Source organism: Salvelinus namaycush, chromosome 13 (genome assembly GCF_016432855.1).
Source record: "Salvelinus namaycush isolate Seneca chromosome 13, SaNama_1.0, whole genome shotgun sequence".
NCBI lineage: Eukaryota > Metazoa > Chordata > Actinopteri > Salmoniformes > Salmonidae > Salvelinus > Salvelinus namaycush.
The window spans coordinates 14,378,794-14,404,202 of record NC_052319.1 but is presented as its reverse complement, the minus strand read 5'-3'; the positions used below and the strand labels follow the sequence as shown (position 1 = coordinate 14,404,202).

Genomic DNA, 25,409 nt, shown 5'->3' with positions numbered 1-25,409 from the left:
GTTGAAAGGTTTCTGCTAAAGGAATCACCATGGGTTAACATGCTAGAGAAGATAGGATTACAAAACACTCTCTTTTAGTTTATTATCAAGGGGAATCTCCATTTAAGTGAGATATGTCAAACCGGTCTCAAAGGGGAGCTCAAAACTAGGTTACGCTCCTAACTGGGATTTAAATGTCCTATTAAGAATGAAGAACATCAGAAGGGAGCTCCAGCAATATTTTCCTTTAATAAATCTGCCGACATATCAACATTACTCCTATCTAAAATTAGTCCCACATATAGAGTAATTGATTCATAAAATTGAATTGTATCGGTCTTAGTTAAAGACGGTCTTTCTGAAAATAAAGTGATACTGAATTAGTTCTGTGTAGTTTTAAGAGTGGGTTAAACCGTTAGAGGCCTTGTGAATGGGAAATTAGGTTGAATGTGTGGATAGACTTTCTGTGAGGATTGACATAGGATACTGAAAACACTGAGTTCCAGGTTATTCTAGTGGTATTAAGTTGATACTGTCGATACCACTAGGGGTGTCTGTGGTGTATTTCCCCCTCCCATCACTAAACAACCACCATAAGCCTGCAGAGTGAAGGACATGGCCATTAAAGAGGGTGCAGAAGGAGGTGGTGTTGAGACAGTGTCCAGCTCCTCATGGAGGGAGCCCCATGGCTGGGCTGGGTGGCTGAGAGCCAGGCTAAGGCCCTGGGTGTGTCTGTCCATGGTTCCCTGGCCCAGCCTGGAGGTCAACAATGTAGCGTAGCATCACATCCTGACGCTGCCTCCCTCTCTACCCTCCCGAAACCCCCACAGACCTGAGACTTTTCTCTGGCATGGAGTAATATTTGTAGGAGTGTTCAGGGAAATCATGTCCAGCTGAGACCACATACTGTAGTACTGAGAAAATATGATGTTAGCAGTCCTGTGTTGTGTCATTCCCAAAGGATATCTTGTATACTTTCATTTAAAAAAAATCTGTGGTGATTTATGGTTTTAAGTTCATTTTCAGAGCATCACTCATCCAGTGTCATAATCTAGTCAGACCTTGTACTTGATTTAATTAGCTAAATAAAACTGTTTTCCATCCACAGATTGCGACTCAGAGACGCCAAGGAAGAACTCTCTACCCCACAGTGCCTGAGAACGCCGTGAAGGAGGCGCAGAGTCTGTTTGTCCAAGAGGTAAGAACCCACAAGTGCACCTGCAGGAATGAACCTTTGTGCAGAGAGAGCAGTGGTTTTATTGACAGTTGGATGTTGGCATTATGATGTGCCATTACTTGCTAGTGTACCCTATAGCCATATATAACCATAAATACAGTTACCATAAATACAGACATTAGTGTCAGTCTTCAGCCAGCTTCTGACCTGGCATTGATGTATATGGCAGCCTGCACAAGATCAATAGATATGGAAACACACTGGACTGCACACACTTTTAGTGTCTCTGATTTCCCCATTGTTTATAGAATGTGTCCAGCCAAACTGAACTTCCATTTCACCTAGCACATAGTTTGTGACACAATGGTGTTTTATTGTTCAGGACAGGCAGGAGTAGGAATTATGGGCCGTTACTGGAAGCCATCCAGTCAACAGGAGTATTTTCATTCTCTTCAATAACATCTATTCAGGCCAGGAGACCAAAAAACTGATAAGCGGAATCCAGTTCCAAAGTAAATGGATGGTTCTTCTCCGACTTCTGGTCTTCATCCTCTCAGAGCACTGTTTACACTAGTGCCTCCCTGTACCAAGCCTGGTAAATGCCTTCTGGTCTTCATCCTCTCAGAGCACTGTTTACACTAGTGCCTCCCTGTACCAAGCCTGGTAAATGCCTTCTGGTCTTCATCCTCTCAGAGCACTGTTTACACTAGTGCCTCCCTGTACCAAGCCTGGTAAATGCCTTCTGGTCTTCATCCTCTCAGAGCACTGTTTACACTCGTGCCTCCCTGTACCAAGCCTGGTAAATGCCTTCTGGTCTTCATCCTCTCAGCGCACTGTTTACACTCGTGCCTCCCTGTACCAAGCCTGGTAAATGCCTTCTGGTCTTCATCCTCTCAGAGCACTGTTTACACTAGTGCCTCCCTGTACCAAGCCTGGTAAATGCCTTCTGGTCTTCATCCTCTCAGAGCACTGTTTACACTAGTGCCTCCCTGTACCAAGCCTGGTAAATGCCTTCTGGTCTTCATCCTCTCAGAGCACTGTTTACACTAGTGCCTCCCTGTACCAAGCCTGGTAAATGCCTTCGGGTCTTCATCCTCTCAGAGCACTGTTTACACTCGTGCCTCCCTGTACCAAGCCTGGTAAATGCCTTCTGCAACCAAGTAGCGTTAAGTGTTTCAAATGTATCTTAAAATCAGATGTCAACCTTACTGTACATTCTGTTCCCATACAGTACTTTATTTATAAATAAATGTTAAATGAAAAATAACACAGTCTGACATTTTAACATCTTGCTTAAACACACAATCTTCCACACACAGTATACCTGAGCTACACAATGGTTTACTGTCATTGTGTCCTATGTGGACAGATGGACACTGCTCCCATTGTAACATAAACCAGAGGCAACCGGCTGCTGACCCCTCAGATCATGGGTCACAGATTAGGGAGTCCTGTCTTCAGTCATGAAGAAACACTTCCTTTTGGTCAAGTGCAATATGACATCAGCAGGACAGCTGCAGAGTACAACCCTCTCTCTTTTCCATTCCTCCACTGATCAGATGGACTTTCCGCAACTCAGGACTCCCTTGTCAGACCGTTTCTTGTAAACTACACGCCTCTCTGCACGAATACCATTCTGGATGTTCATATCAATCTGGAAGTTTTAACAGTGAACAGATGTCTCACCCAGACTGAGAGATATAGGAGTATACTCCCTCCCAGTTTGTACTGGGTTGTTCTAACGCCTACTTGATGATCCTTTTGAGTCTGGGGTGAAGTGTCATACTGTGTGGATGGGAAATGAGAAAGTATCCTTTGTGTGGGGCTGTAGCATTCCTCCTGAAGTGCCCAGGCATAACTGCTGGGTCATAATTAGGATTTATGCCATACTGCTCTAATCATAAAATATTTTCTTTTCTCGTTGGTGGATTTGACTTTCCCGAAAAACTCTACCATTTCCATCTTAATATTTGTCTTCAAAGCAATTAGGATAATTACTGTAAATTGGATAGCTAGGGTGTGAGATGAGACAAAGTAAGTCGGTGTTTCTTCATGTTACCGTCAAACACTTTTTAAATGTGTAAAGTCAGCAAGTAATGATGTAGGCTGATGAGAAAGTGCTCTGTGGAACTATTTTTCTTTAGTTCCAGATCCTGTGGAAGGCTTTAATTTCCACCAACTATCTGCTCAAGACGAGCATTCACTTTGATCCCTCTTCTTCCCCTTCCTTCCTTCAGATGTACTAATCTGATTTGAATAGGGAGCAAAGGATTCCCAGAATAAGGGCTGTTTCAGAAAGCCACTACGTTTAAAAAAAAAAAGGACTTCATATAGGACCCAAAACATGTTTATGGAGTTACTGTTGCTTCAGAAGCTATTCATACCCCACATTTTGTTGTTACAGCCTGAATTAAAAACCGATTTAAATAGATTTTATTTCTCACCCATCTAAACACAATACCCTATAATGACAAAGTGAAAACTTTTTTTTTTTTTTTTACATTACAAATGTATTGAAAATGAAATACAGAAATATGTCAATTTACATAAGTATTCACACCTCCTGAGTAAATCGTTTGTAGAAGCACCTTTGGCAGCGATTACAGCTTTGAGTCTTTCTGGGTACGTTCTAAGAAGTATCCACACCTGGATTGTGCATCATTTGCCCATTTATTCTTTTTATTTAAGCTCTGTCAAATTGGATGTTGATCATTGCTAGACAACCATTTTGAGGTATTGCCATCGATTTTCAAGTAGATTTTAAATCAAAACTGTAACTCCACTTTCACTGTCTTCTTCCAGTGTAGATTTGGCCTTGTGTTTTAGGTTATTGTCCTGCTGAAAGTTGAATGAATGGATTGTGCCTGTGCTTAGTTCATTCCATTCTTTTTTTTTATCCTGAAAAACTCCAGTCCTTAACGATTACAAGCATACCCATAACATGATGCAGCTACCACTATGCTTGATTAATATGGAGAGTGGTACTCAGTAATGTGTTGTATTGGATTTGCCCCAAATATAACACTTTGTATTCAGGACAAAAAGTTAATTGCTTTGGCACATTTATTTTACTTTAGTGCCTTGTTGCAAACAGGATGCATGTTTTGGAATATGTTTTATTCTGTACAGGCTTCCTTCTTTTCACTGTGTCAATTAGGTTAGTATTGTGAATTAACTGCAATGTTATCCATCCTCAGTTTTCTACTATCAAAGCCATCAAACTCTGTAACTGTTTTTTAAAGTCACCATTGGCCTCTTGGTGAAATCCCTGAGCGGTTTCCTTCCTCTTCGGCAACTGAGTTAGGAAGAACGCCTGTATCTTTGTAGTGACTGGGTGTATTGATACGCCATCCAAAGTGTAATTAATAACTTCACCATGCTCAAAGAAATATTCAATGTCTACCAATAGGTGCCCTTTTCGAGGAATTGGAAAACCTCCCTGGACTTTGTGGTTGAATCTGTTTGAAATTCACTGCTCGACTGAGGGACCTTACAGATAATTTAATGTGTGGGGTACAGAGATGAGGTGGTCATTCAAAAATGTTAAGCACTATTATTGCACTATTAGTGAATCCGTGCAACTTATTATGTGACTTGTTAAGCACATTTTTATTCCTGAACTTATTTAGGCTTGCCATAACAAAGGGGTTGAATCCTTATTGACATTTCAGTTTTTCATTTGTAAAAATGTCAAAAAACATAATTCCGCTTTGACATTATTGGGTATTGTGTGTAGGCCAGTGACAAAAAAATATATTTAATCCATTTAAAATTAATTCTGTAACACAACAAAATGTGGAAAAAGTCAAGGGTTGGGAATACATTCTGAAGGCACTGTAGCTATCTGAAAAGATGCTATTGGCCGACACTGATTTGGTTGTTGTGTGCCTGTTTCCTGTTTCTTTAGGCTAAACATTGAAACTGTCTTAGATTACACTTGTAAACCATTGATTTTCTTTCTTTTTATTTCAGTGCATCAAGACCTACAATTCTGATTGGCATGTCGTTAATTACAAGTACGAGGACTACTCCGGGGACTTTCGGCAACTTCCAAAGTAAACCCTTTGCTCAGTCAGTATGGTGTCTTGACAGACGGTACAATGTTATGTAATGTGTAACCAAGTTGTGACTTCCTCCTGGGCAAGTTAGAACAGCTACCCTCTTTGTGCAGAGATTTCACACTGAAGTGCATGCACACCAGTGGAGGCTGGTGGGAGGAGCTATAGGAGGACAGGCTCATGGTAATTGGCTGGAACGGAAAACATGGAACAGTATCAAACACATCAATCGGACGGAAACCATATGTTTGACTCCATTGCATTACAATGAGCCAGTCCTCTTATAGCTCCTCCAACCAGCCCCCACTGACGCACACACCCGTGTCCATGTCATTCTGTCGGTAATCTTCAATCAGCCTTAGTTGCTGATCATTCAGGATATTTTGGCATGGATAGTCTACAAGGAAATGCAGGTTTTATGATTTAACCCACATCAACAATAGAGACTTCCTCAAGCCACACTTGGGTTATTCCCAAAGATGTGGGGATTTAGTCAGGTTGGAAACCACCCCCGGTTCTAAGAGTGTCATCAATTCCACCTTCTGCCCTGAGGGCAATGGTTTCCAGTGTCATTGTGCTGGAATTTATACACAAAACAAAGCTGCCCTGACCTTGAGACTTGCCATTGATGTCAACAGACCTTTGGTCAGTATTCAGTGTCCAGGGAGGGAAATAGAAATGTTTTCCTGAGGTGAATTCGTTCAGGCTTCCTATGTAAGTGGGACATGCGCATTACATTGGGTTTCATTTCTTAGATCAATGAATGACCTCTCAGAGATTAGATAAAATAATAATTGTTTAACTTTATTCACATCCTTGTGTTTTACAGCAAAGTGTCCAGACCAGACAAACTGGCTGTCCATGTTTTTGAGGTGGATGAAGATGTCGATAAAGATGAAGTAAGTGAATGTTCTAGCTACAGTTCAGTGGAAGGTTACAAATAACAAACAATTTAGTTAAGCCGCTTATTCCCTCGACTCTCAACCTTAACCACCTGCTCCATGTACAAATCACCTCAATACCCTTTTCTCCTTCTAAGTCTTCTAAGTCTTTACTGTAAATACCTGGACTGAACAAATAATCCTCCATACAGACAGACAAACAAGGTTTCCGCGCTCCGCTTTCAGTCCAGCAGCTTTGACGTTGCCAGAATGGCCACGGTATCTGATGTTTTTTCGCACTAGAAACCAGTCTTTCCTAGAACACAAGCACCAGATCTATTAAGTGATTTAATTCAGATTAGGAACTGATTTGGCTGTCCTGTTCCAATCCCAGTTGTGAAACGTCTCCGCCATGAGATGAAAGCGTCATTTAGTCTAAATAGCACATTTTAATGTGAAGTATAAAGTGTAATTAGCCGCCGGACTTTGGTTAGCTGGCCGCCTCTCAAATGGTCTCGGGTTCTTCTCTGCTCCATGTGTTCATGGCCCCCAGACTCCTCACAGCCCATGGGTTTGGCTCTCTTTGTTGTGAGCTAATTTATAACATTTCGTGTCTGCCTGATTATACAACTGTGAACTCTTAGCTAGAAACCTTTGGTCTGTGAACCATAGAGATGTCTGATTCTGTGCTGTGAACAGTCTAAATTAGTCTTTGTTGGCCTTGGAATAGCTTGTGCGAGTCAGTGCACACAAGGGAGGCTATGGGGTCACCTTTTTTCAAGCCAACCCTGAAGAGAGGCTGGATCACTGATGCCTGCAGAACCCTCAGAGGGACGGTGCTCTGCGGAGCATGACCGGAGGCAGTCTCAGGCTGTTGATGACACTGATGTTATACTGCCATCTATTAAACTGCTAGGGTCATGTTGACATTTGCATATGTCACATACTGTTCATTATGTCTTCTTTATGTCATGTCATACATGAGCAAATTAATAGGGATTCGAGTGACCTCGCTCACTTAACTGGGATGTAGGCAAATGGATTCTTGAGCCGAGAGACTAGCCCAGGTCACCAGAGGTCAGGGCCTGACCAGTGAACCTTTCAGTGAACATTAGATCTGACAAGGAAGGGGCATTCCTTTCATCAGATAGACTGCCTGATGACAAGACCCCTCCCAGTTCACCCTTACCCTCACCTCACACACAGCTGTGTAAGAGCGTCCCTCACCTCCCACACAGCTGTGTAAGAATGCTCCCCGGCCCAGCAGCCAAGAGCGTCCCAGCTACATACCCCTCTCCTCAGTTTGTCGCACGCAGGGAAGTAGGTCTGCACCGAGCAGATGATAGCTAAGGAAGTGAGCCATTTCTCCTGAAATCCCCAAATAAATCCTCACACACATATACAGTACATGGAAACCTCAGCCCCAAGTCTGTTCATGTGTTTAATGACAATAGCATTGCCACAGGCTGGGGCTATGTGACCAAAGTTAAAATGTTTATGGTCACATGTGTCATTGATTTATGAAATGATTATGCACTGTGTTGCAGTTTAGTTAATCTGGTTGGTTTGGGTGTTGCCAGGCAACATTTACAGAGCTTTGGGGTTCACTGAAAGCAAACACAAGTCATTTCTCAGCTCTCCTAGGGACTGGCGTATTCTGGTCAGTGAAAGATGAGTGGAAGCAGGCCCTGAATGTTTCCAGACCCTCCTCATATGAGTCGACGATATACTGGAAATATTCTGCTCTTTGCCAACACTTTGTAAAGCCATTTTATTGGACGAGAGAGGGAATAGGAATCATGTCCTCTTGAAAACCCATTAATTATATCCAAAATCATCTGGAACAATGGCTTTTACCTCTGTAGTCTCTCGAAGAGGAGGCTTAAACACTCTGGACATCTGATCGCAAGGACCTGAAGGAGACCATGCGAAGGGTAAAACACTGGTGCAGCAGCTCCTCTTCCCTCACTACCCCCCTAATTGATTTATTTACACAGATCATTACGTCTCCGTGGAATAGAGATGGAAGCCATGTGTCTAGTCATACTTGCTTTGTGCCAATGGTTTAGCTGGTTTTATGGTACCTGAGAACTGGGATGATATGGTCATGCCTCAGTGAAGAAGCCATTGAGAGGGGCTGTTTATTTGGGTTCATAGCGGTGGTTTGTTGTGTGGCTGGCTGATTGTTTGGAGTCAGATAGACCGACATTAAACTTAGCATTCTCTCATCTCATTCTCCATGTCTCCGATACTGTTTTTGTAACATTATCTCGACCACAGGATCAAGGGCCTCTCTTGAAATGGACAGTTTGGTAATGTTTTGGCAGAGAGTGGGCAGAGTGATGTTTTGATGTGGTACAGTTTGTGTATGTGTGTATATAGTCTTGAGTTTGTCTGATCCCGTGCTCATGTCTCTTCCAGGACACAGCCTCTCTAGGTTCCCAGAAAGGTGGGATCACAAAGCATGGCTGGCTGTACAAAGGCAACATGAACAGTGCCATCAGTGTCACCATGAGGGTGAGTGATCCTAATGACAATGATGACACTAGCTGTCTCTATTAGGAATGATTATTACACGGTGTGCCAGATGTGCAGTGATGATGAATAGTCAGTGCTCGTGTCTCCCGTGACAGAAGGATGGAGCCTGGTTTTCATTAATACCATTTCTCAGAAAAACTGATAGTAGTTTTGCAATATTAGGCTCTTGACTTCCTTCAAACCATGCTGCTGCAATTATCCGTGCCAAAACCGTGCCTCTTGTTGTCTAATAACAGAAATGATTTTTTTTATTGTTGTATTCTACTTTCTAGTCTTTCAAGAGGAGGTATTTCCATCTAACCCAGCTGGGTGATGGCTCTTACAACCTGAACTTCTACAAGGATGAGAAGATCTCCAAAGAACCCAAAGGAACCATCTTCCTGGACTCCTGTATGGGAGTTGTTCAGGTAATATAGGAAACTCTGTGTCTGGGATTGTGCTTTGATTACACCACCACACTAACATTATATTGGATAGGTCATCCAGCCAGACATACTTCCCTTCCAAAGTCTTTTACTTCCTATAATATATTTACCCATGTAGAATGTTATATGATCAGTTAAACTCGGCACAAGTTAAAGCTAGCAACAGGGAACTAATGAGGAAATGTGTCTGTCTGTATCACTGCTCGGACCCTTCTCCAATCCCCACCTAAAACCTGAGCTCACTCCCTCCTTCTCCAAGGTCATAATTTACTGCTGACTCTCAGCTGCTGAAACAAGGTGAATGCCGATAACATACTACCATGCACTTTGCAGCAGGCTAGCAATCAATACCACATGCTATAGCTAGCAGGCGCACATTTCCAAGTCCCAAGATGGGCTATAAGCATTAGTGTCTTCTACACACAAATGGATGGAAAGGTCCTGCTTTTACTTACCAAGCATTCAGCTGACATTAATCAGATACTTTAAAAGGAGGTACACTATACATACAAAATTATGTGGACACCCCTTCAAATTAGTGGCTATTTCAGCCACACCTTTTGTTGACAGGTGTATAAAATTGTGCATACCACCATGCAATCTCCATAGACAAACATTCAAATTAGAATGGCCTTACTGAAGAGCGCAGTGACTTTCAACGTGGCACCGGCATAGGATGCCACCTTTCCAGCAAGTCAGTTTTGTCAAATTTCTGCCCTGCTAGAGCTGCCCCGGTCAACTGTACGTGCTGTTATTGTGAAGTGGAAACGTCTAGAAGCGACAACGGCTTAGCCGCAAAGTGGTAGGCCACACAAGCTCACAGAACGGGACCGCCGAGTGCTGAAGCGCGTAAAAATCATCTATCCTTGGTTGCAGCACTCACTACCGAGTTCCAAACTGCCTCTGGAAGCAACGTCCGCACAATAACTGTTCATCGGGAGCATCATAAAATCGGTTTCCATGACAGACCAGCCGCACACAAGCCTAAGATCACCATGCGCAATGCCAAGCATCAGTTGGAGAGGTGTAAAACTCCCCGCCATTGGAATCTGGAGCAGTGGAAATGCGTTCTCTGGAGTGATGAATCACGCTTCACCATCTGGCCGTCTGACGGACAAATCTGGGTTTGGCGGATGCCAGGAGAACGCTACCTGCCCCAATGCATAGTGCCAACTGTAAAGTTGGGTGGAGGAGGAATAATGGTCTGGGTCTGTTTTTCATGGTTCGGACTTGGCCCCTTAGTTCCAGTGAAGAGAAATCTTAATGCTACAGCGTACAATGACATTCTAGATGATTCTGAGCTTCCAACTTGTGGCAACTGTTTGGGGAAGGGCCTTTCCTGTTTCAGCATGACAATGCCCCCGTGCACAAAGCGAGGGCCATACAGAATTAGTTTGTCGAAATCGGTGTGGGAGAACTTTACTGGCCTGCACAGAGCCTTGACCTCAACCCCATTGAACACCTTTGGGATGAATTGGAACGCCGACTGCAAGCCAAGCCTAATTGCTCAACATCAGTGCCCGAACTCACTAATGCTCTTGTGGCTGAATGGAAGCAAGTCCCCGCAGCAATGTTCCAACATCTAGTGGAAAGCCTTCCAAGAAGAGTGGAGGCGGTTATAGCAGCAAAGGGGGAACCAACTCCATTTAATGCCCATGAATGAGATATTTGACAAGCAGGTGTCCACATACTTTTGGTCACAACTCATTTGTAAGATAGATTTTGTTGGTGGGATTTGGAGGATGATGGAGGCAACAGGGGAAAGAGCCTCAGATCCACAAAGTCCCTTCTACCAGGTGGCTGATGAGACTAACTAGCAGATATTGTAAACAAGTTAGAAATGATTTCAACACACTTTGCTGTAGGCTACTATTTACTAGTAAACAAAAAATTATGTGTCATATAAAATATATTCACCACACCCAGTATTGTAATCAAAACTTACCAGAAAGCTTGTAGTCCTTGGCTCAGGCAGTGTAGTAGTGTGGGCTCAATAGCATCTCATTAGTGTGCAAGATCTTGAGAATCAGCTGTACATGTGATGGAAGAATGCACTGTGCATGCAGAAGGTTGCAATTCCATTGAATTGGGGCTAGTTTAACCAAAATATGCCACAATACCGAAAATTGCCTTATGTGTATCCCACAAAAAACTTTTTTGATGAATTTAAGCAAAATTCCCAAATTCCATGGCTTAACTTCCCATGGAAAATTTACGGAAATATTCTGGAAATTTACTGGAAAGTTTCTGACCCTTTGCAACCCTAATGTACAGTACGTACGTATGTATCCGAAAGCGGGTCAAGCTAGCTAAATTTAGCCAACCAGATGTGTCCCTCCACAAAGTAAACAAAGATGGTGGTGCCTCTGCCTCCGTAAAAAAAGGTTGTTTGGTAAATTCTGTTTCCTGTCAGTTGTCTATGTATGCTATCAACTCCACTCTGGACAGGTCTGTGTTTGATTTTTGCGGAGGTTTCACATTATATGGGCAAGATAATATTCCTAATTGTAAACCACAACAGCTGGTCTTGGGATCTGCTCTTGATTAACTCTGCAATTATTGGCATATGGAGTGACGTCATACTCCCCCTCTGGCCCCAAGCTCGTTCAGCATGCTTTGCCCTGCTCTTTTATGATAGGCCATCACACATGAACAGGAATACATACACACACGCACACACAAACTTATTGAGGCTATCCACCTGACGGCCCTGTGGCCAGCTGCCTGCCGGCCGTCTCTCTGAAGGAGCCTCTTGAGCCTCTCTCACTAGGAGGACCTGCTCTGTGTGATCTGAGATCTCAGGTCTGGTGTCCTGTCTCCAGCCATTCTCTTACACCCCCATCGTAATCCTTCCCATCCCAGTGCTGCTCAAACTTTCCATGATGAGAGAACCAGAGGATGCTTCCAAGATCCTCATCTCCCTCTGCGTAATGTATGGAGTTGAGTTACCAAGGCTTTGTGTTGTAAACCAGTGGTTTAAATTAATTAAATAAAAATACTATAAAGTATTACTTATTTTTTTTGTTTGTGATATCTGTACTTTACTATTTATATTTGACAACTTTTACTTCACTTCACTACATTTTACTGGGTGACTTTCACTTTTACTTGAGTCATTTTCTATTAAGATATCTTTACTTTTACTCAAGTATGACAAATGGGTGTTTTTTTAAATTATCCACCACTGTCCTAAACACCAGGCCTGCATATTTCACTCATTTGCATCGTTGGAGTCCTTGCTGCTTAAGGGTGAAGTTAAGACAGTGGTATTCAAAGTCAGGTTGTGGGGGAACTGCAGTGGGGTAGCCAAAAAATGGGCCCATCAGAAATTCTGGCACAAAAAACGGGGTCCCCGCTGAAAAGGTTTGAATAGCACTGCGTTAAGGATGGATTCACAACCTACAGAAATGAATGTGGCTCAGTAGAGTGATTATCTGCTCATATCTCTAAGTATAAAACTTTTACTCAATGTTAATGTGTTATTTTGAGAATATATAGAAAATGTCTTCCTCCTATCTCTCTAATAACCTTGGTTATTAATCCCGTGATGATGAATCCGCTCTGATTCCTATCCCAAACACCCCCATATCTACTGTTTACTTTACTGGTCTTGAGCTAATGACCCTCCCTACCATCCTCCTCCCTCTCTGCAGGATGAAAGTCTCCTCCTTATTGCAATAATAACCATGGTGGCTAAAGCATGGCCTAATGTAATACAGTGCTTTATCAGAACTCCCACGTGGGCCAACTCAGTCCATGATTTATTTAGAAATGTTCCGGCAATGTTTTGGGGAGGTTGTTTACACAACAGCGGAATTACTGCACCTCAGCCTCCCTCACTTAGCTCTCCGGGACGTTTTATGTTAACTCCGTAAGGATCAAAGCCTGGATGCATACTGTAACATTACTCAACTACGGTGGTTAGTTTATGGTGGCTGACTGAATCACCAGCATCGGGAGGTTCTGAGGCCCACCTGAGGCGGTGACATCACTCTGGCTGGCTGATTTGGGGGTCGTAGGTCAACTCCACAGCTCGGGCCCAGTGCTGCTGACTGACTCCCTCAGCAGACCCAGTCCCTTTATAAGAGCTCAGCTCCAGTCCTGGCAGCACTACGCTTTTTGTTGCGCATATGGAAATACTTTCCCTCTTCCACCCTGCTCCGCTGTGTGTTCACTCTTATGGTAGTAAGATGGGTTTTTTTCTCCTGCATGTCTCTTTTTTAACCATCACAAAGAAACACTTTTTAAAGCTTTCGTAAATATAGGATTTATGGACGATGATGCTATCGTTGTCAAATATATACACATACCAGTTTTACTGTTTCCTCGTATTTTCTTAACCTAGTGTGTGACTAGATGATATGTGCAATGAGGGAGAGGATAGGAGTTGTTTTCAGTAACGCTTTCTTCAAGAAATAAATCAGAAAACTAAGCAGGAGCTGCCTTCTGGTGACCTGACTAAATATTGGATGTTAACTTTGGATGGTGGATCGGAACGTTTGATTCACAGTTGGGCATTTGTTTTTCGACTGTAAGAAACTCAGGCACACTCGACCTGCACACACTGTAATCGTCATCTTTTCAAAAAGTCAGCTCAACTTGTTTTGTGTGATGCTACGGCTTAGTTTCTTTTAATGAAGAGCACGTCCCTCGGTATTTGTATTTGACCCTTGCTCTCTAATCAAACTGTTGCTTTTCCTTAGCAACTTCCACTCCAGCCCTACATAGACAATGATGGTCTCACCGGGTTTACTCCTCCTCTGTGTGTCTGTCTGCAGAATAACAAGGTGCGGCGCTTTGCCTTTGAGCTGAAGATGCAGGACAAGAGCACGTACCTGCTGGCTGCCGACAGCGAGGGAGAGATGGAGGACTGGATCAGCACTCTCAACAAGATCCTCCACAGCAGCTTCGAGATCGCCATGCAGGAGAAGCGTAACGGGGACATCCAAGATGGTGTGTTTGTGTGCTCTGTCTGTGTGCGTGCATGCTCACGTGGGTTCATGGGATGGGAGGTAATGAGAGACATAGACGGGCATTAGATTTCTTTGTGAATTCTGTTTAAAACATCATCCACCAACAAAACCCCTAGTACAAGGATACTGTGCTTCTCATAGTGCCAGTAAAAGAAAGAAAACATCCCAGGGATCACTGCAGTACACTTATCTGCCTGTCAGGGAAAGGAATGTGTAAATAAGGTGTACTTAGGCCTGTTCTACAGTCTGTAGTTTACAGTATGCCACAGAGAAGAGGATGTCTTTGGCCTGCACCCTTTAATCACACTCCCATGTAAATAACCCTGTTTTAGCGTATTACATTTTTACATTTACGTCCTTTAGCAGACGCTCTTATCCAGAGGGACTTACAGGAGCAATTAGGGTTAAGTGCCTTGCTCAAGGGCACATCGACAGGTTTCACCTAGTCAGCTCGGGGTTTCGAACCTGCAACCTTTTGGTTACTGGCCCAACCTCTTAACCGCTAGGCTACCTGCCGCTCATATTGATGGCATAAGCACCACATTAATTGAGTGTAGTTGGCTCAGAGTAGTTTAAAAACGCCTAGGAGGTAGATCCGAGAGGACAGTGGTATAAATACATAGACTAGATCCTGTACAAGCTAATGCACATCATTAGCATTCTTGTCTGTCTATGTGGCAAACAATACCAGTCAATCTGAACTCGGTGTTTACGCCCACACACCTCCCAGACACCTCCTTCTCCTGGTCTGTGGTGGTGCTGTAGCTAGAGGGCCACCCAGGTTTTTAATACTCCCCTCCTGTCTGATCCCAGGCCTGAGCCAGGAGGAAAGAGCCATGTCTGCACAAAAGAACCCCGCTAATCTCAGTAACCCCTCAGCTTTTTATTAATCACGCTCTCCTAGGGGGAAACAACCCTGGTACCTCCAGGGGCTCTAGGATCTGATCTGAGGCCTGCTCTGTTCTCAGGGCAGTCTAAGTCACTGTTTACTCTACTTAAGTGTTAGTAGCGTACGATTTAAGGAAGAGGTGTGGTTAATGGAGTTGTAACCTATGAAATAGTGGATTTGTTGAACCGTGTGTTGGCTCTGTTTCCAGTGAGTGCTCTGCTCTCTTTTCTGTTGCAGATGACGAGCTGGGAAAGGCAGATGGTTCGCCTGGGAGTATGGACAGCTTTCAGGTAGGTCCTGTCTTTTCACTAATGCGCTGCCTCAAGCATAAGAGCCCTACAGGGCCTGTTCACATGAGACATACTGTAGGTGCACCATGAAATCACTTCACCATGGGAGGTAGGGAGCAGCCAGTCAGGCCTCAGAGGAGTGTAGCTGCCTCTACAAAAATATATTTATTTAGCTTTAACTCTGCTTGTGTTTAGATAAGCAACTCATTAAAAAAAACGATATTCTCTATCTCTGGTTAGACATACACAGACAGATGACAGCTCCCGCTGTTTGAAAAGTGACCAAAAAAAGGAGAGGAACCAAAATCTAATACGTTCCTTTAGAGAAAAGCTACAGTATGAGATTTCCATGGCCATTTGCTGAAGTACTCAGTGCTTGTGCAGACTTCAACGGCTGGGTTTCCAGTAACGGCCTGGGCTCTAAGGTGGACATCTGACTGTCTCGTAGGAGCACATGTCCATGTGTCAGCCCTGAAGAACAGTCTGCCTTTTTCAAATAATAAAAGCAGTTCAATTTTAAAACCTTTTGCTTAAGGAGGTTTCAATTTCTTGTCCTCAGAGTGCAAGAGATATTGAATCGAAAATGAGGAACGAGACCAGATTGAAACTGTTCACCTTGGACCCTGACACACAGGTTAGTAACTATCAAGTTTCCCTAAAGGTATTTGACCATCCCCCCCCAGCTCCAAATGTTGATTCAAAATCCCTTTTTTGTATCTTTAGAAACTTGACTTCTCAGGGATTGAGCCTGATATAAAGCAGTTTGAAGAGAAGTTTGGAAAGCGCATTTTGGTGAATTGCAATGACCTGGCCTTCAACCTGCAAAGCTGTGTAGCGGAGAATGAGGAGGGACCAACAACAAACGTAAGCCAGATGTCCTATTCAGAGTCCTCAATGAGTCAGTGCTCAATTTGTACAGTCAGTGTGTTATCATCGTAGTGTATAGTATCTGCTCTGGAGAATGGATTAGAGAGCGAAAGAGAGGGGTGGAGGGATCACATCTCTAGCCTATGTCATCACTGCTGTTTGTCTTTGTCAAGAGGGAGCACTGGGTTGGCATAGTAACCAGCCGAGAGCCACGGTAATGAAGGAAGGAGCTGTCTAATGGAGGGCAGTTTCCTGCTGTCACACACAGCAGGCTGTCCAGTGCCAAGAGAACATGTCAACCTGTTCAGAGAAACACAGATCTAACAGATACAGACCTGACGGATACAGACCTGACGGATACAGACCTGACGGATACAGACCTGACGGATACAGACCTGACGGATACAGACCTGACGGATACAGACCTGACGGATACAGACCTGACGGATACACATATACAGACCTGACGAATACAGAAACTTGGCATAATGACACTGTCAGTCCCTTGTCCAACTTTCTGGCTCACTATGTCATCACAGTGCTCATCTATAAATGGCGTAGACTGGAAGTTCATTCTCAGACTCTGTTGTTTAAACCTTTGCTTAATTTTGCAGGTGGAGCCGTTCTACGTGACCTTGTCGCTGTTTGACATCCAGAACAGCAGGAAGATCTCGTCGGACTTCTACGTGGACCTGAATCACCCATCCGTCAGACAGCTAGTGCCCAACCCCAGCAGCCCGTACATGAACGGGGGAGGGGACGCTCTGCCGGGGGCGCAGAGGGGGGTCCACGGCCTGCCTGAGGGTGCCATGCAGTACCCCAGACAGGTGAAGAGATTTTAGAGATACTAATCTCTGTACAATCTTTTGAGTTATTAATCTCTCAATATGACCATGTGGTTTTCGAGGTTCACTCATATCTGTTATGACTTGGTTTTCTGTCTCCACAGGGAGTGTTCTCTGTAACGTGTCCACACCCAGATATCTTTCTGGTGGCTCGCATTGAGAAGGTCCTGCAGGGGGGAATCACCCACTGTGCTGAGCCCTACATGAAAAGCTCAGACTCCACCAAGGTACGCTCTGTACCAGGCCTCTGTATCACAAAACGCAAAAGTCAATTCCCCCACGCTCAGCAAATTTTATTTGATTATTCCACACATAACAAATGAGAGAATCATCCATGTCATAAGTGCTGGATGGTTACAACAACACTCCACAAGCATTGGTTTTGGCTATACAAATCTGGTTACGTGCTGTTAAAGGGGGTACAACGAGCAGTAATGGGATCCGAGAGAGAGAATCTGAAATGCATTAGGGACCGTTTTCAAGGTGCATGTGTGTGTATGCATGCTTGCGTATGTGTTTGTGCACGCTTGCGTATGTGTTTGTGTGTCCGTGCCTGTTTGTGGAGATTGGCAGGCCTCAGAGCTAACTCAATGAGATATGCTGGAGTGCTGACCATCACCTCTGTCTGTGTTGTCAGACCAGCGTGGTTTCACTTACACACTGTTCCTCTTTCCCACCAGGTGGCACAGAAGGTCCTGAAAAATGCCAAATTGGCCTGCAGCCGGTTGGGCCAGTACAGGATGCCTTTTGCATGGGCCGCCAGGTACTATTCGGTTACTAACCTGAACTGATGTTTAAAGTAAGAGATTATTGACAGATGTTTTACCTTTTGGAATGTATTTTCATCAGTAGAGAAATTTGACAATATGTAAGCAACGTCTACTGAATATGGCATCGCTTTGAAAGGATAGAGTACAAAATGTCGCGATTAAATGAAAAAGACTTGTAAAATAAAAAACATTGAGTTTTTTTCCCAGGCACAGTAAAGGTAGGGAATTTCCTATGTCTGTTTTTCCCTTTTTGGCACTGGTAAATGTATCACTCTTCAATGAATTGTGGAAAAGCTCAGTACCCATGGTGTCTGGAAAGAGAATAAAGGTGTCACAGGATACCAGACCAGGGGAAAAAACCCTGACAGGAACATCAGCAGATCTTTGTCCAGAGACCTAGTGGAAACAGACCTGGGTTTTAATGATTCTCATCTCTCCTTCCCTGCAGGACTCTGTTCAAAGATGCATCGGGGACGCTGGATAAAAGTGCTCGTTTCTCCGCCATCTACAGACAGGACAGCAACAAGCTGTCCAACGACGACATGTTCAAACTGCTGGCTGACTTCAGAAAGTTAGTAACTCTCCTACTGTCTGCAGTTAATGGAATTCAAAATGTAGTTAATTGTTGAGGTACTATATCTTACAGAAATGTTGAATTTGGATTATTCTTGCTTATTCTGAATGAGTACAGTGTTATAACAGTGGGTATTTCTTAAGCTGAATCCCATATAGTGATTTGTTGGCTGAAGAGACTAGATGGTCAGAGATTCTCTTTCACAATGAAAGCCTGTACCCCAGATGTTTTCCCACCTTTACAAATATTTGGTTCTCCTCTTTGGTTCTGTCTGTTCACAGGGTAGTTTCCAGGCGGCTTGCCTGTTTTCCATCAGGTCCTCCTAGGTAGATGATAACAAAGGCATTAACCGCTGCTTATTTTGCTTCCCCTCCCTAGGCCAGAGAAGATGGCCAAGCTCCCTGTCATCTTAGGAAACCTAGACGTTACCATTGACAATGTTGCCCCTGACTTGACAAGTAAGCCCTCCAAACTCAGCTCACACTGGGAACATGAAAGATGAAAGCTGTTTCTCTTCACGTCAGATTGGTCTGATTGTCTGTCGGCTGTTTATTTGACCCCCTCCCCCCCCTCCTCTGTTCTGTGTCTGCATGTACGTAGGTTGTGTTACCTCATCCTACATTCCTGTGAAGACTTTTGAGAGCAGTGAGAAGACGAACATCTTCTTTGAAGTGGAGGAGTTTGTTCCCTGCATAGCCAAGTGCTCCCAGCCGTTCACCATCTACAACAATCACCTCTATGTCTACCCCAGGCACCTGAAGTACGACAGCCAAAAATCCTTCACAAAGGTATAAACATTAACCCTACATTTCTGTTTGATCAAATTATGTGCACTGTACATTTACGTGACTTTCAAATCATGAATCATATTTTGACGCAGTCTATACACTGATGTGGTAAACTCCACTATTTGCTATTGCATTTCATATGACTGCATAGTAGTGGTAAGGTACTTGTAACTTGTCTAACTTTCTCTGAGAGAGAAACTTTGCTCTAGACAGTACAGCAGAAATGTGTTCCCGCCAGCATCTTCAAGTAGGTCAGCTTTGTTCTGTCTTTCTCCTCTCTCTCTCCCCTCAGGCTAGAAACATAGCTGTCTGCATCGAGTTCAAGGACTCGGATGAGGAGGAGGCTGTTTCGCTCAAGGTAAGCTCCTAGTCATATGACTCCTTCTGGCAGAGTTCCTGAAGCCACAGTGTCATTTGGTAGCAGAAGAACTGCGTACTACTTAGGGGAGTAAACGTACTGTTGTTATTACCCACAGTGCATCTATGGTCGACCAGGAGGACCCCTGTTTACCAAAAATGCATTTGCTGCAGTATTACATCACCAGCATAGCCCGGAGTTTTATGATGAGGTACGTTGTTATAACAAGCCAACCTGGCCATCTTTATACAGACAGCTCCAATCATGATTAGTGAGCAGACGAAGCAGTGTCAGCATGTATGCTTGCTAACTCATAAGGTGTATATTTTTGTTCCTGTCCCTCAGTTTAAGATGGAGCTTCCCACCCAGCTCAATGAGAAGCACCATCTGCTGTTCACCTTCTTCCACGTCAGCTGTGACAGCAACAGCAAGGCCAGCACCAAGAAGAGAGACGTGGTGGAGACACAAGGTATTTATTTATTTATTTCACCTTAACCAGGTAGGCCAGTTGAGAACAAGTTGTCATTTACAACTGCGACCTGGCCAAGATAAAGCAAAGCAGTGTGACCAAAAACAACACAGTTACACATAAACAAACTTACAGTCACTAACACAATAGAAAAATATATGTACAGTGTGTGCAAATGTAGAAGAGTAGGGAGGTAAGGCAAAAAATAGGCCATGGAGGCGAAATAATTACAATTTAGCATTAACACTGGAGTGATAGATGTGCAGATGATGATGTACAAGTAGAGATACTGGGGTGCAAAAGAGCAAGAGGATAAGTTACAATATAGGGATGAGGTAGTTGGGTGTGCTATTTACAGATTGGCTGTGTACAGTGATTGGTAAGTAGCTCTGACAGCTGATGCTTAAAGTTAGAGAGGGAGATATAAGACTCCAGCTTCAGTGATTTTTGCAATTCGTTCCAGTCATTGGCAGCAGAGAACTGTAAGGAAAGGCGGCCAAAGGAAGTGTTGGCTTTGGGGGTGACCAGTGAAATATACCTGCTGGAGCGCGTGCTACGGGTGGGTGTTGCTATGGTGACCAGTGAGCTGAGATAAGGCGGGGCTTTACCTAGCATAGACTTATAGATGACCTGGAGCCAGTGGGTTTGGTGATGAATATGTAGCGAGGGCCAGCAAACGAGAGCATACAGGTTGCGGTGGTGGTTAGTATATGGGGCTTTGGTGACAAAACGGATAGATAGACTACATCCAGTTCGCAGGTAGACACCAGACCCAGGATTAGGGTTGCAAAATTCCGGGAATTTTCAATAAATTCCCTTTTTTTAATATATATATTTTTTATCCTGGTTGGAGCATTACAGATTTCCTACTTATTCCCTCCTGATTTCAGGCAATCCTCCAACCGGGAATGACATTTTGCAACCCTACCTAGGATACAGCCCTCAAGGCCTAGATCCAGTGTTAAGCCTTGCAGATTCATTGTATCCACCCTCTTTCTATCCATTGCCCTCCCCAGTATAACGATTTGTATCTGTGCCAGTTTCCATTCTTCCCTATTCTCCCAGTGCTGAGTCACTGTTGGGCGTGACCATAGAGATCCTAGTAAATGAATTAGTATTCTAATTCCTAATTCTATGGGTATGACACTGTCTGTGAGCAGACTGACAGTCCTGTCTCTTGTCCTTGTCTCTCCCCAGTGGGTTACGCCTGGCTGCCTCTGCTGAAGGATGGCAGGGTGATCATGAATGAGAGTCACGTCCCCGTGGCTGCCAACCTGCCCGCTGGCTACCTCAGCTGTCAGGACGGTGTCAGCAAGGTAGCGCTCCCTTCACTCCCACAGACACACACACTGTCCTTCTCCCTTTCCGTGGCTCCTTTTTTTATTTTTTTATAAAAACAATTTGACCTAGGCAAGTCAGTTAAGAACAAATTCTTATTTACAATGACGACCTAGGTTAACTGCCTTGTTCAGGGGCAGATTTTTACCTTGTCAGCTCAGGGATTTGATCTAGCAACCTTTCGGTTACTGGCCCTACGCTCTAACCACTAGGCTACCTGCTGCCCCGTCCTTCATCACCACAAGACTGAAAGAACATAATGGGTTTAAAGCAATCGGATTTAAACCTATCCAGTCATTTTAGATCAGTAAAATCGAACCTATTTTAGCCGTGAAAGAAAGTAGAGCCGTGAGCCACAGACTTAACCTTTGTGTGTAGTGCCCTGCCTGTAAATTAGAGTTGGCACTGTGGGGATTACTTGTTGTCTGCCTCAAGGTTGTGTGAGATGTACGCTTTCACCTTCCCTGATTGGATAATTACAACAGTGTGACCAAACAATATTAAGCTAATTGCATGAGAATATATGGCTGAATTATTTACTGATGTGAGTTTCAACTTAATGTTGAGCTTTAGATCTGTTCTCAGCGTTGTTTTGGATCAACCTACGGTAAACTTAAATGCCTTTCATTTTGTATACGTTTCTGCAACTACCTCCCCCTAACAAGCAACGTTTGAAGTATCTCCTACCCTCTTGTGGCATTGCGACAGTGACTCCTATCACGGAGTGCCGTTTTAAATACTTCACCAATACATGTTGCGTGATCCAGTACAAAACCAATGATAACCACTGTCGTTGTTTTTATGATTAAAATATGTCCTATGTCTCACGCAGCAGCATCCTGAAATCAAATGGGTGGATGGAGGAAAACCTTTGTTCAAGGTGTCCACTCACCTCGTCTCCACAGTGTACACTCAGGTTGGTATCATTTCACAGATTAGCTCAGGGACACAACTGACCCAGGATTCTTAAAGGCTTGTTCTCCATTGTCTGTTCTAGAAATCTTGTGTTCTAACATCTCTACCTTTTTCTTTCCTCTGTAGGATCAACATTTGCACAATTTCTTTGCCCACTGTCAGAGCACAGAGTGTGCAGCCCCGGTGGCAGCAGGAGAGCTGGTCAAGTATCTGAAGGTAAAGCAGTAACTGTGGCACCTCTGGGTCTGACAGACATGTCACATCTCTCTCCCCAACACCTGTCACCCATCACTCTGATTTCCTCAGGATGTTTAGAAATCTGTGCTTGTTTCCTCAGGCCGGGGTGGGACAATGCTAACATGACCCTAGGCTCTAATCCACGGGTGCTCTCTCCATTGTCCCCCTGTGGACATCGACATTTTCAGATGCATCTCTGGGGTGCTCATGTAAACACACGAGTCCACAGCACACAAACAATTGCAAGAGGGTCACACAAGATCAGGATTTAGCAGAGAGCGTTTCACTGGCAGGTTGCCAAAGTATTTGGCTGGCTTTGGCTGTGTTAGCAGCCCCTACAAATGTAGGCTCTTAATTTGATCACTTTGTTGCAGGGGAACTTTCCTGCAATGTTGCGGTTTAAAAAGGCTGCTGAAGTTTTTAACTTCCACTTTGAAATTTTACACTTGATCTTCTGTTATCATTTTTTTTTATCAACCCCTACAAAAATGTCCATTAATTATAATCCACATATTTCAAATTTCCTGTTGCCACAGGATTATTTTCCTACTCTAGCAAACTGGCTCAAATTAAGATCCTAAATAGCCAGTGATGCACCAGTGCCCCGCTCTGCCTCATTCCAGGATAGACGTGTTTGTGTGTGATTAACACATGCTTATTCTCAGGTGTGTCCTGTTATTCTGTGCGACTTCCGTTTCCTCTTACGCAAGCTTCTGTTGGGTTTTTTTCCGCCTCTTTTGGATGTGGGATGGAACTTTCACCCCCTCATAGACTCCGAGACTGATTAGAGCCAGGATGGGAGGGAATGTTTACAGTACGCCACCAAGCATTTACGTTGAAGCTGATTCTTGTTCTCATGTAGCCTTGTTTTATCTCCCCCTCAGAATAGTTTTATCATTTTAAGTCAATTCTGATCATGCAGTTAAACCTGTCTAGACATTTGATGTGCTTGTGGATGATATTCTGCAGGTTCAGCATTTTAGCTGGGAGGGGAGCACAGAAAAACACAATGCCTTGAGCATCTGATTTACTGCATTCTCCCCCCACCCACCTCAGAGTCTTCATGCTATGGAAAGTCACGTGATGGTTAAGTTCCTGCCCACCACTCTCAACCAGCTCTTCCGGGTGTTGACAAGTGCCACCCATGAGGAGGTGGCCGTCAACGTCACCAGGTCAGTAGTCTGGCTCCCAAATGGCACCCTATTCCCTATCTAGTGCAATACATTTGACTAGGGCCCATAGGGAAACTATATGGGGAATAGGCTGCCGTTATGCACGTAGCCATAGACATGGTACACTGGATTCTCTATGTGAAGCCTGAGTATTGAGACATAAACCACAAACATGTTATTATTGCACAACTCTTACACATGCTTTTTGCCCCGTTCAGAGTCATGATTCACATTGTTGCCCAGTGCCACGAAGAGGGGTTGGAGCACCACCTACGATCATATGTCAAGGTAATCGTCATACTGGTCCATTTATTTAAATGGCACATTTTCTTATGCTGTGTTTCTAGAAAAGCTTCTTTTTTTTTGTCTCTTTCCTCGTTCAGTATGTGTTTAAGACCGAGCCATACACAGCCACTGCCACGAGAACAGTACATGAGGAGCTGGCCAAAGCCATGACTGCAATTCTAAAGCCTTCCACAGACTTCCTCACCAGCAACAAGCTGCTCAAGGTAATAGATAGCACAGCATTAGTGTGGAAAAGGAGGCTATGGACATTTGCATCAGGTTTCATGTTGGCATTGATTTGTATTTGTTTCCGTATTTCTGTTTCGTAGTACTCCTGGTATTTCTTCGAAGCCTTAGTGAAGTCCATGGCCCAGTACTTGATTGAGAGCAGTAAAGTCAAGGTAAGTCAGATGTAAAACTTTACTAAGCCAACTAAGTCTTCCTTTTTCTTTTAATAGAAATGTCAGCTTATCAGTGATAGCTCCTAACATGCACAGCCATGTGGGCTGCCACATTCCTCCCACAGAATAAACACAGCCATAACTAACCATCGCCTCAATGCTATCCACAGCAATCTCTCCTAACCAACCATAGCCCTGAGTTTCCTCTCTGGCATGGCCGTGTATAATCAGGAAGCTGCTGTAGGAACCATTAGGAGTGTGCCACACTAAACAGAGGAAACAGGGACACTCCATTAAGGATTCCCCCTCTGCTGTGGTTTTGTGGTGGTTCACTGGGATGGCCTCTCTCTGGGAATAGCTGTGGTGGGATCAGAAACACAACAGCGAGTTGTTGTTGTCGCTCCTCAAGCACCACATTGGAAATTAGTGTTGTATATGAATTTCATGTGTTATCCTCTTGGCCCTACTGTAATACTAACCAAAAAGGTAATTCAATCAAATAAAAAATGTACTGTAACACCACGGACAGTGACAGCTCTGGCGGTAACAGCTTGTCTCTTGTTTCTCAGCTGTCCAGGAACCAGCGTTTCTCGGCCGGCTTCCACCACACGGTGGAGACCCTGGTCAACATGATGATGCCCCACATCACCCAGAAGTACAAGGACAACCTGGACGCAGCCCGCAACGCCAACCACAGCCTGGCTGTCTTCATCAAGGTCAGCTGGCGCCGTCTGATTGGCTAGTCTAGCACCGTTGGTCCTCCTTGTAGTCGGTTCTGGATAGTAACAATGTATTGGTGTTCATTAGAGGTTGATGATATCCTCTGTACTATACTGAACTGTATGTGGGAATGTCCTTTCCTTCCTGTGTCCACAGCGCTGTTTCACCCTGATGGATAGAGGCTTTGTCTTCAAGCAGATCAACAACTACATCAACTGTTTTGTGCCCGGAGACCCCAAGGTAGTTATCATGATTTAAATAAATACGATGAGTCATTACAAATGATAGTCCACCACTAGACCTTTTGTTTCTTACACTAATGTGCTCTTTTTTCAGACTCTGTTTGAGTTCAAGTTTGAGTTCCTGCGTGTCATATGCAACCACGAGCACTATATTCCCTTGAATCTGCCCATGCCTTTTGGAAAGGGGAGGATACAGAGATTTCAAGGTGAGCACATTT

At 44.0% G+C, this 25,409-nt stretch overlaps 1 protein-coding gene across 1 annotated transcript in view; it reads left to right on the top strand.

The window, feature by feature from the left end:
* The window catches only part of LOC120058271 (dedicator of cytokinesis protein 9-like), a gene marked incomplete at its 5' end in the record, with an annotated part of 86,607 nt that overhangs the window by 41,947 nt on the left and 19,251 nt on the right, over positions 1-25,409 (top strand). The window contains 28 exons of the mRNA XM_039006810.1: positions 1,088-1,177; positions 5,129-5,211; positions 6,044-6,113; positions 8,517-8,612; positions 8,906-9,040; positions 13,837-14,011; positions 15,158-15,210; positions 15,770-15,844; positions 15,934-16,074; positions 16,692-16,904; positions 17,027-17,149; positions 17,603-17,685; positions 18,141-18,263; positions 18,645-18,724; positions 18,867-19,054; positions 19,347-19,412; positions 19,531-19,623; positions 19,758-19,881; positions 21,079-21,197; positions 22,055-22,135; positions 22,261-22,350; positions 23,428-23,543; positions 23,762-23,831; positions 23,927-24,052; positions 24,158-24,229; positions 24,799-24,945; positions 25,106-25,189; positions 25,286-25,397. Of these exons, the coding sequence (XP_038862738.1) occupies positions 1,088-1,177; positions 5,129-5,211; positions 6,044-6,113; positions 8,517-8,612; positions 8,906-9,040; positions 13,837-14,011; positions 15,158-15,210; positions 15,770-15,844; positions 15,934-16,074; positions 16,692-16,904; positions 17,027-17,149; positions 17,603-17,685; positions 18,141-18,263; positions 18,645-18,724; positions 18,867-19,054; positions 19,347-19,412; positions 19,531-19,623; positions 19,758-19,881; positions 21,079-21,197; positions 22,055-22,135; positions 22,261-22,350; positions 23,428-23,543; positions 23,762-23,831; positions 23,927-24,052; positions 24,158-24,229; positions 24,799-24,945; positions 25,106-25,189; positions 25,286-25,397 (3,028 nt within the window). The remainder of the gene's footprint in view (positions 1-1,087; positions 1,178-5,128; positions 5,212-6,043; positions 6,114-8,516; positions 8,613-8,905; positions 9,041-13,836; positions 14,012-15,157; positions 15,211-15,769; positions 15,845-15,933; positions 16,075-16,691; positions 16,905-17,026; positions 17,150-17,602; positions 17,686-18,140; positions 18,264-18,644; positions 18,725-18,866; positions 19,055-19,346; positions 19,413-19,530; positions 19,624-19,757; positions 19,882-21,078; positions 21,198-22,054; positions 22,136-22,260; positions 22,351-23,427; positions 23,544-23,761; positions 23,832-23,926; positions 24,053-24,157; positions 24,230-24,798; positions 24,946-25,105; positions 25,190-25,285; positions 25,398-25,409) is intronic.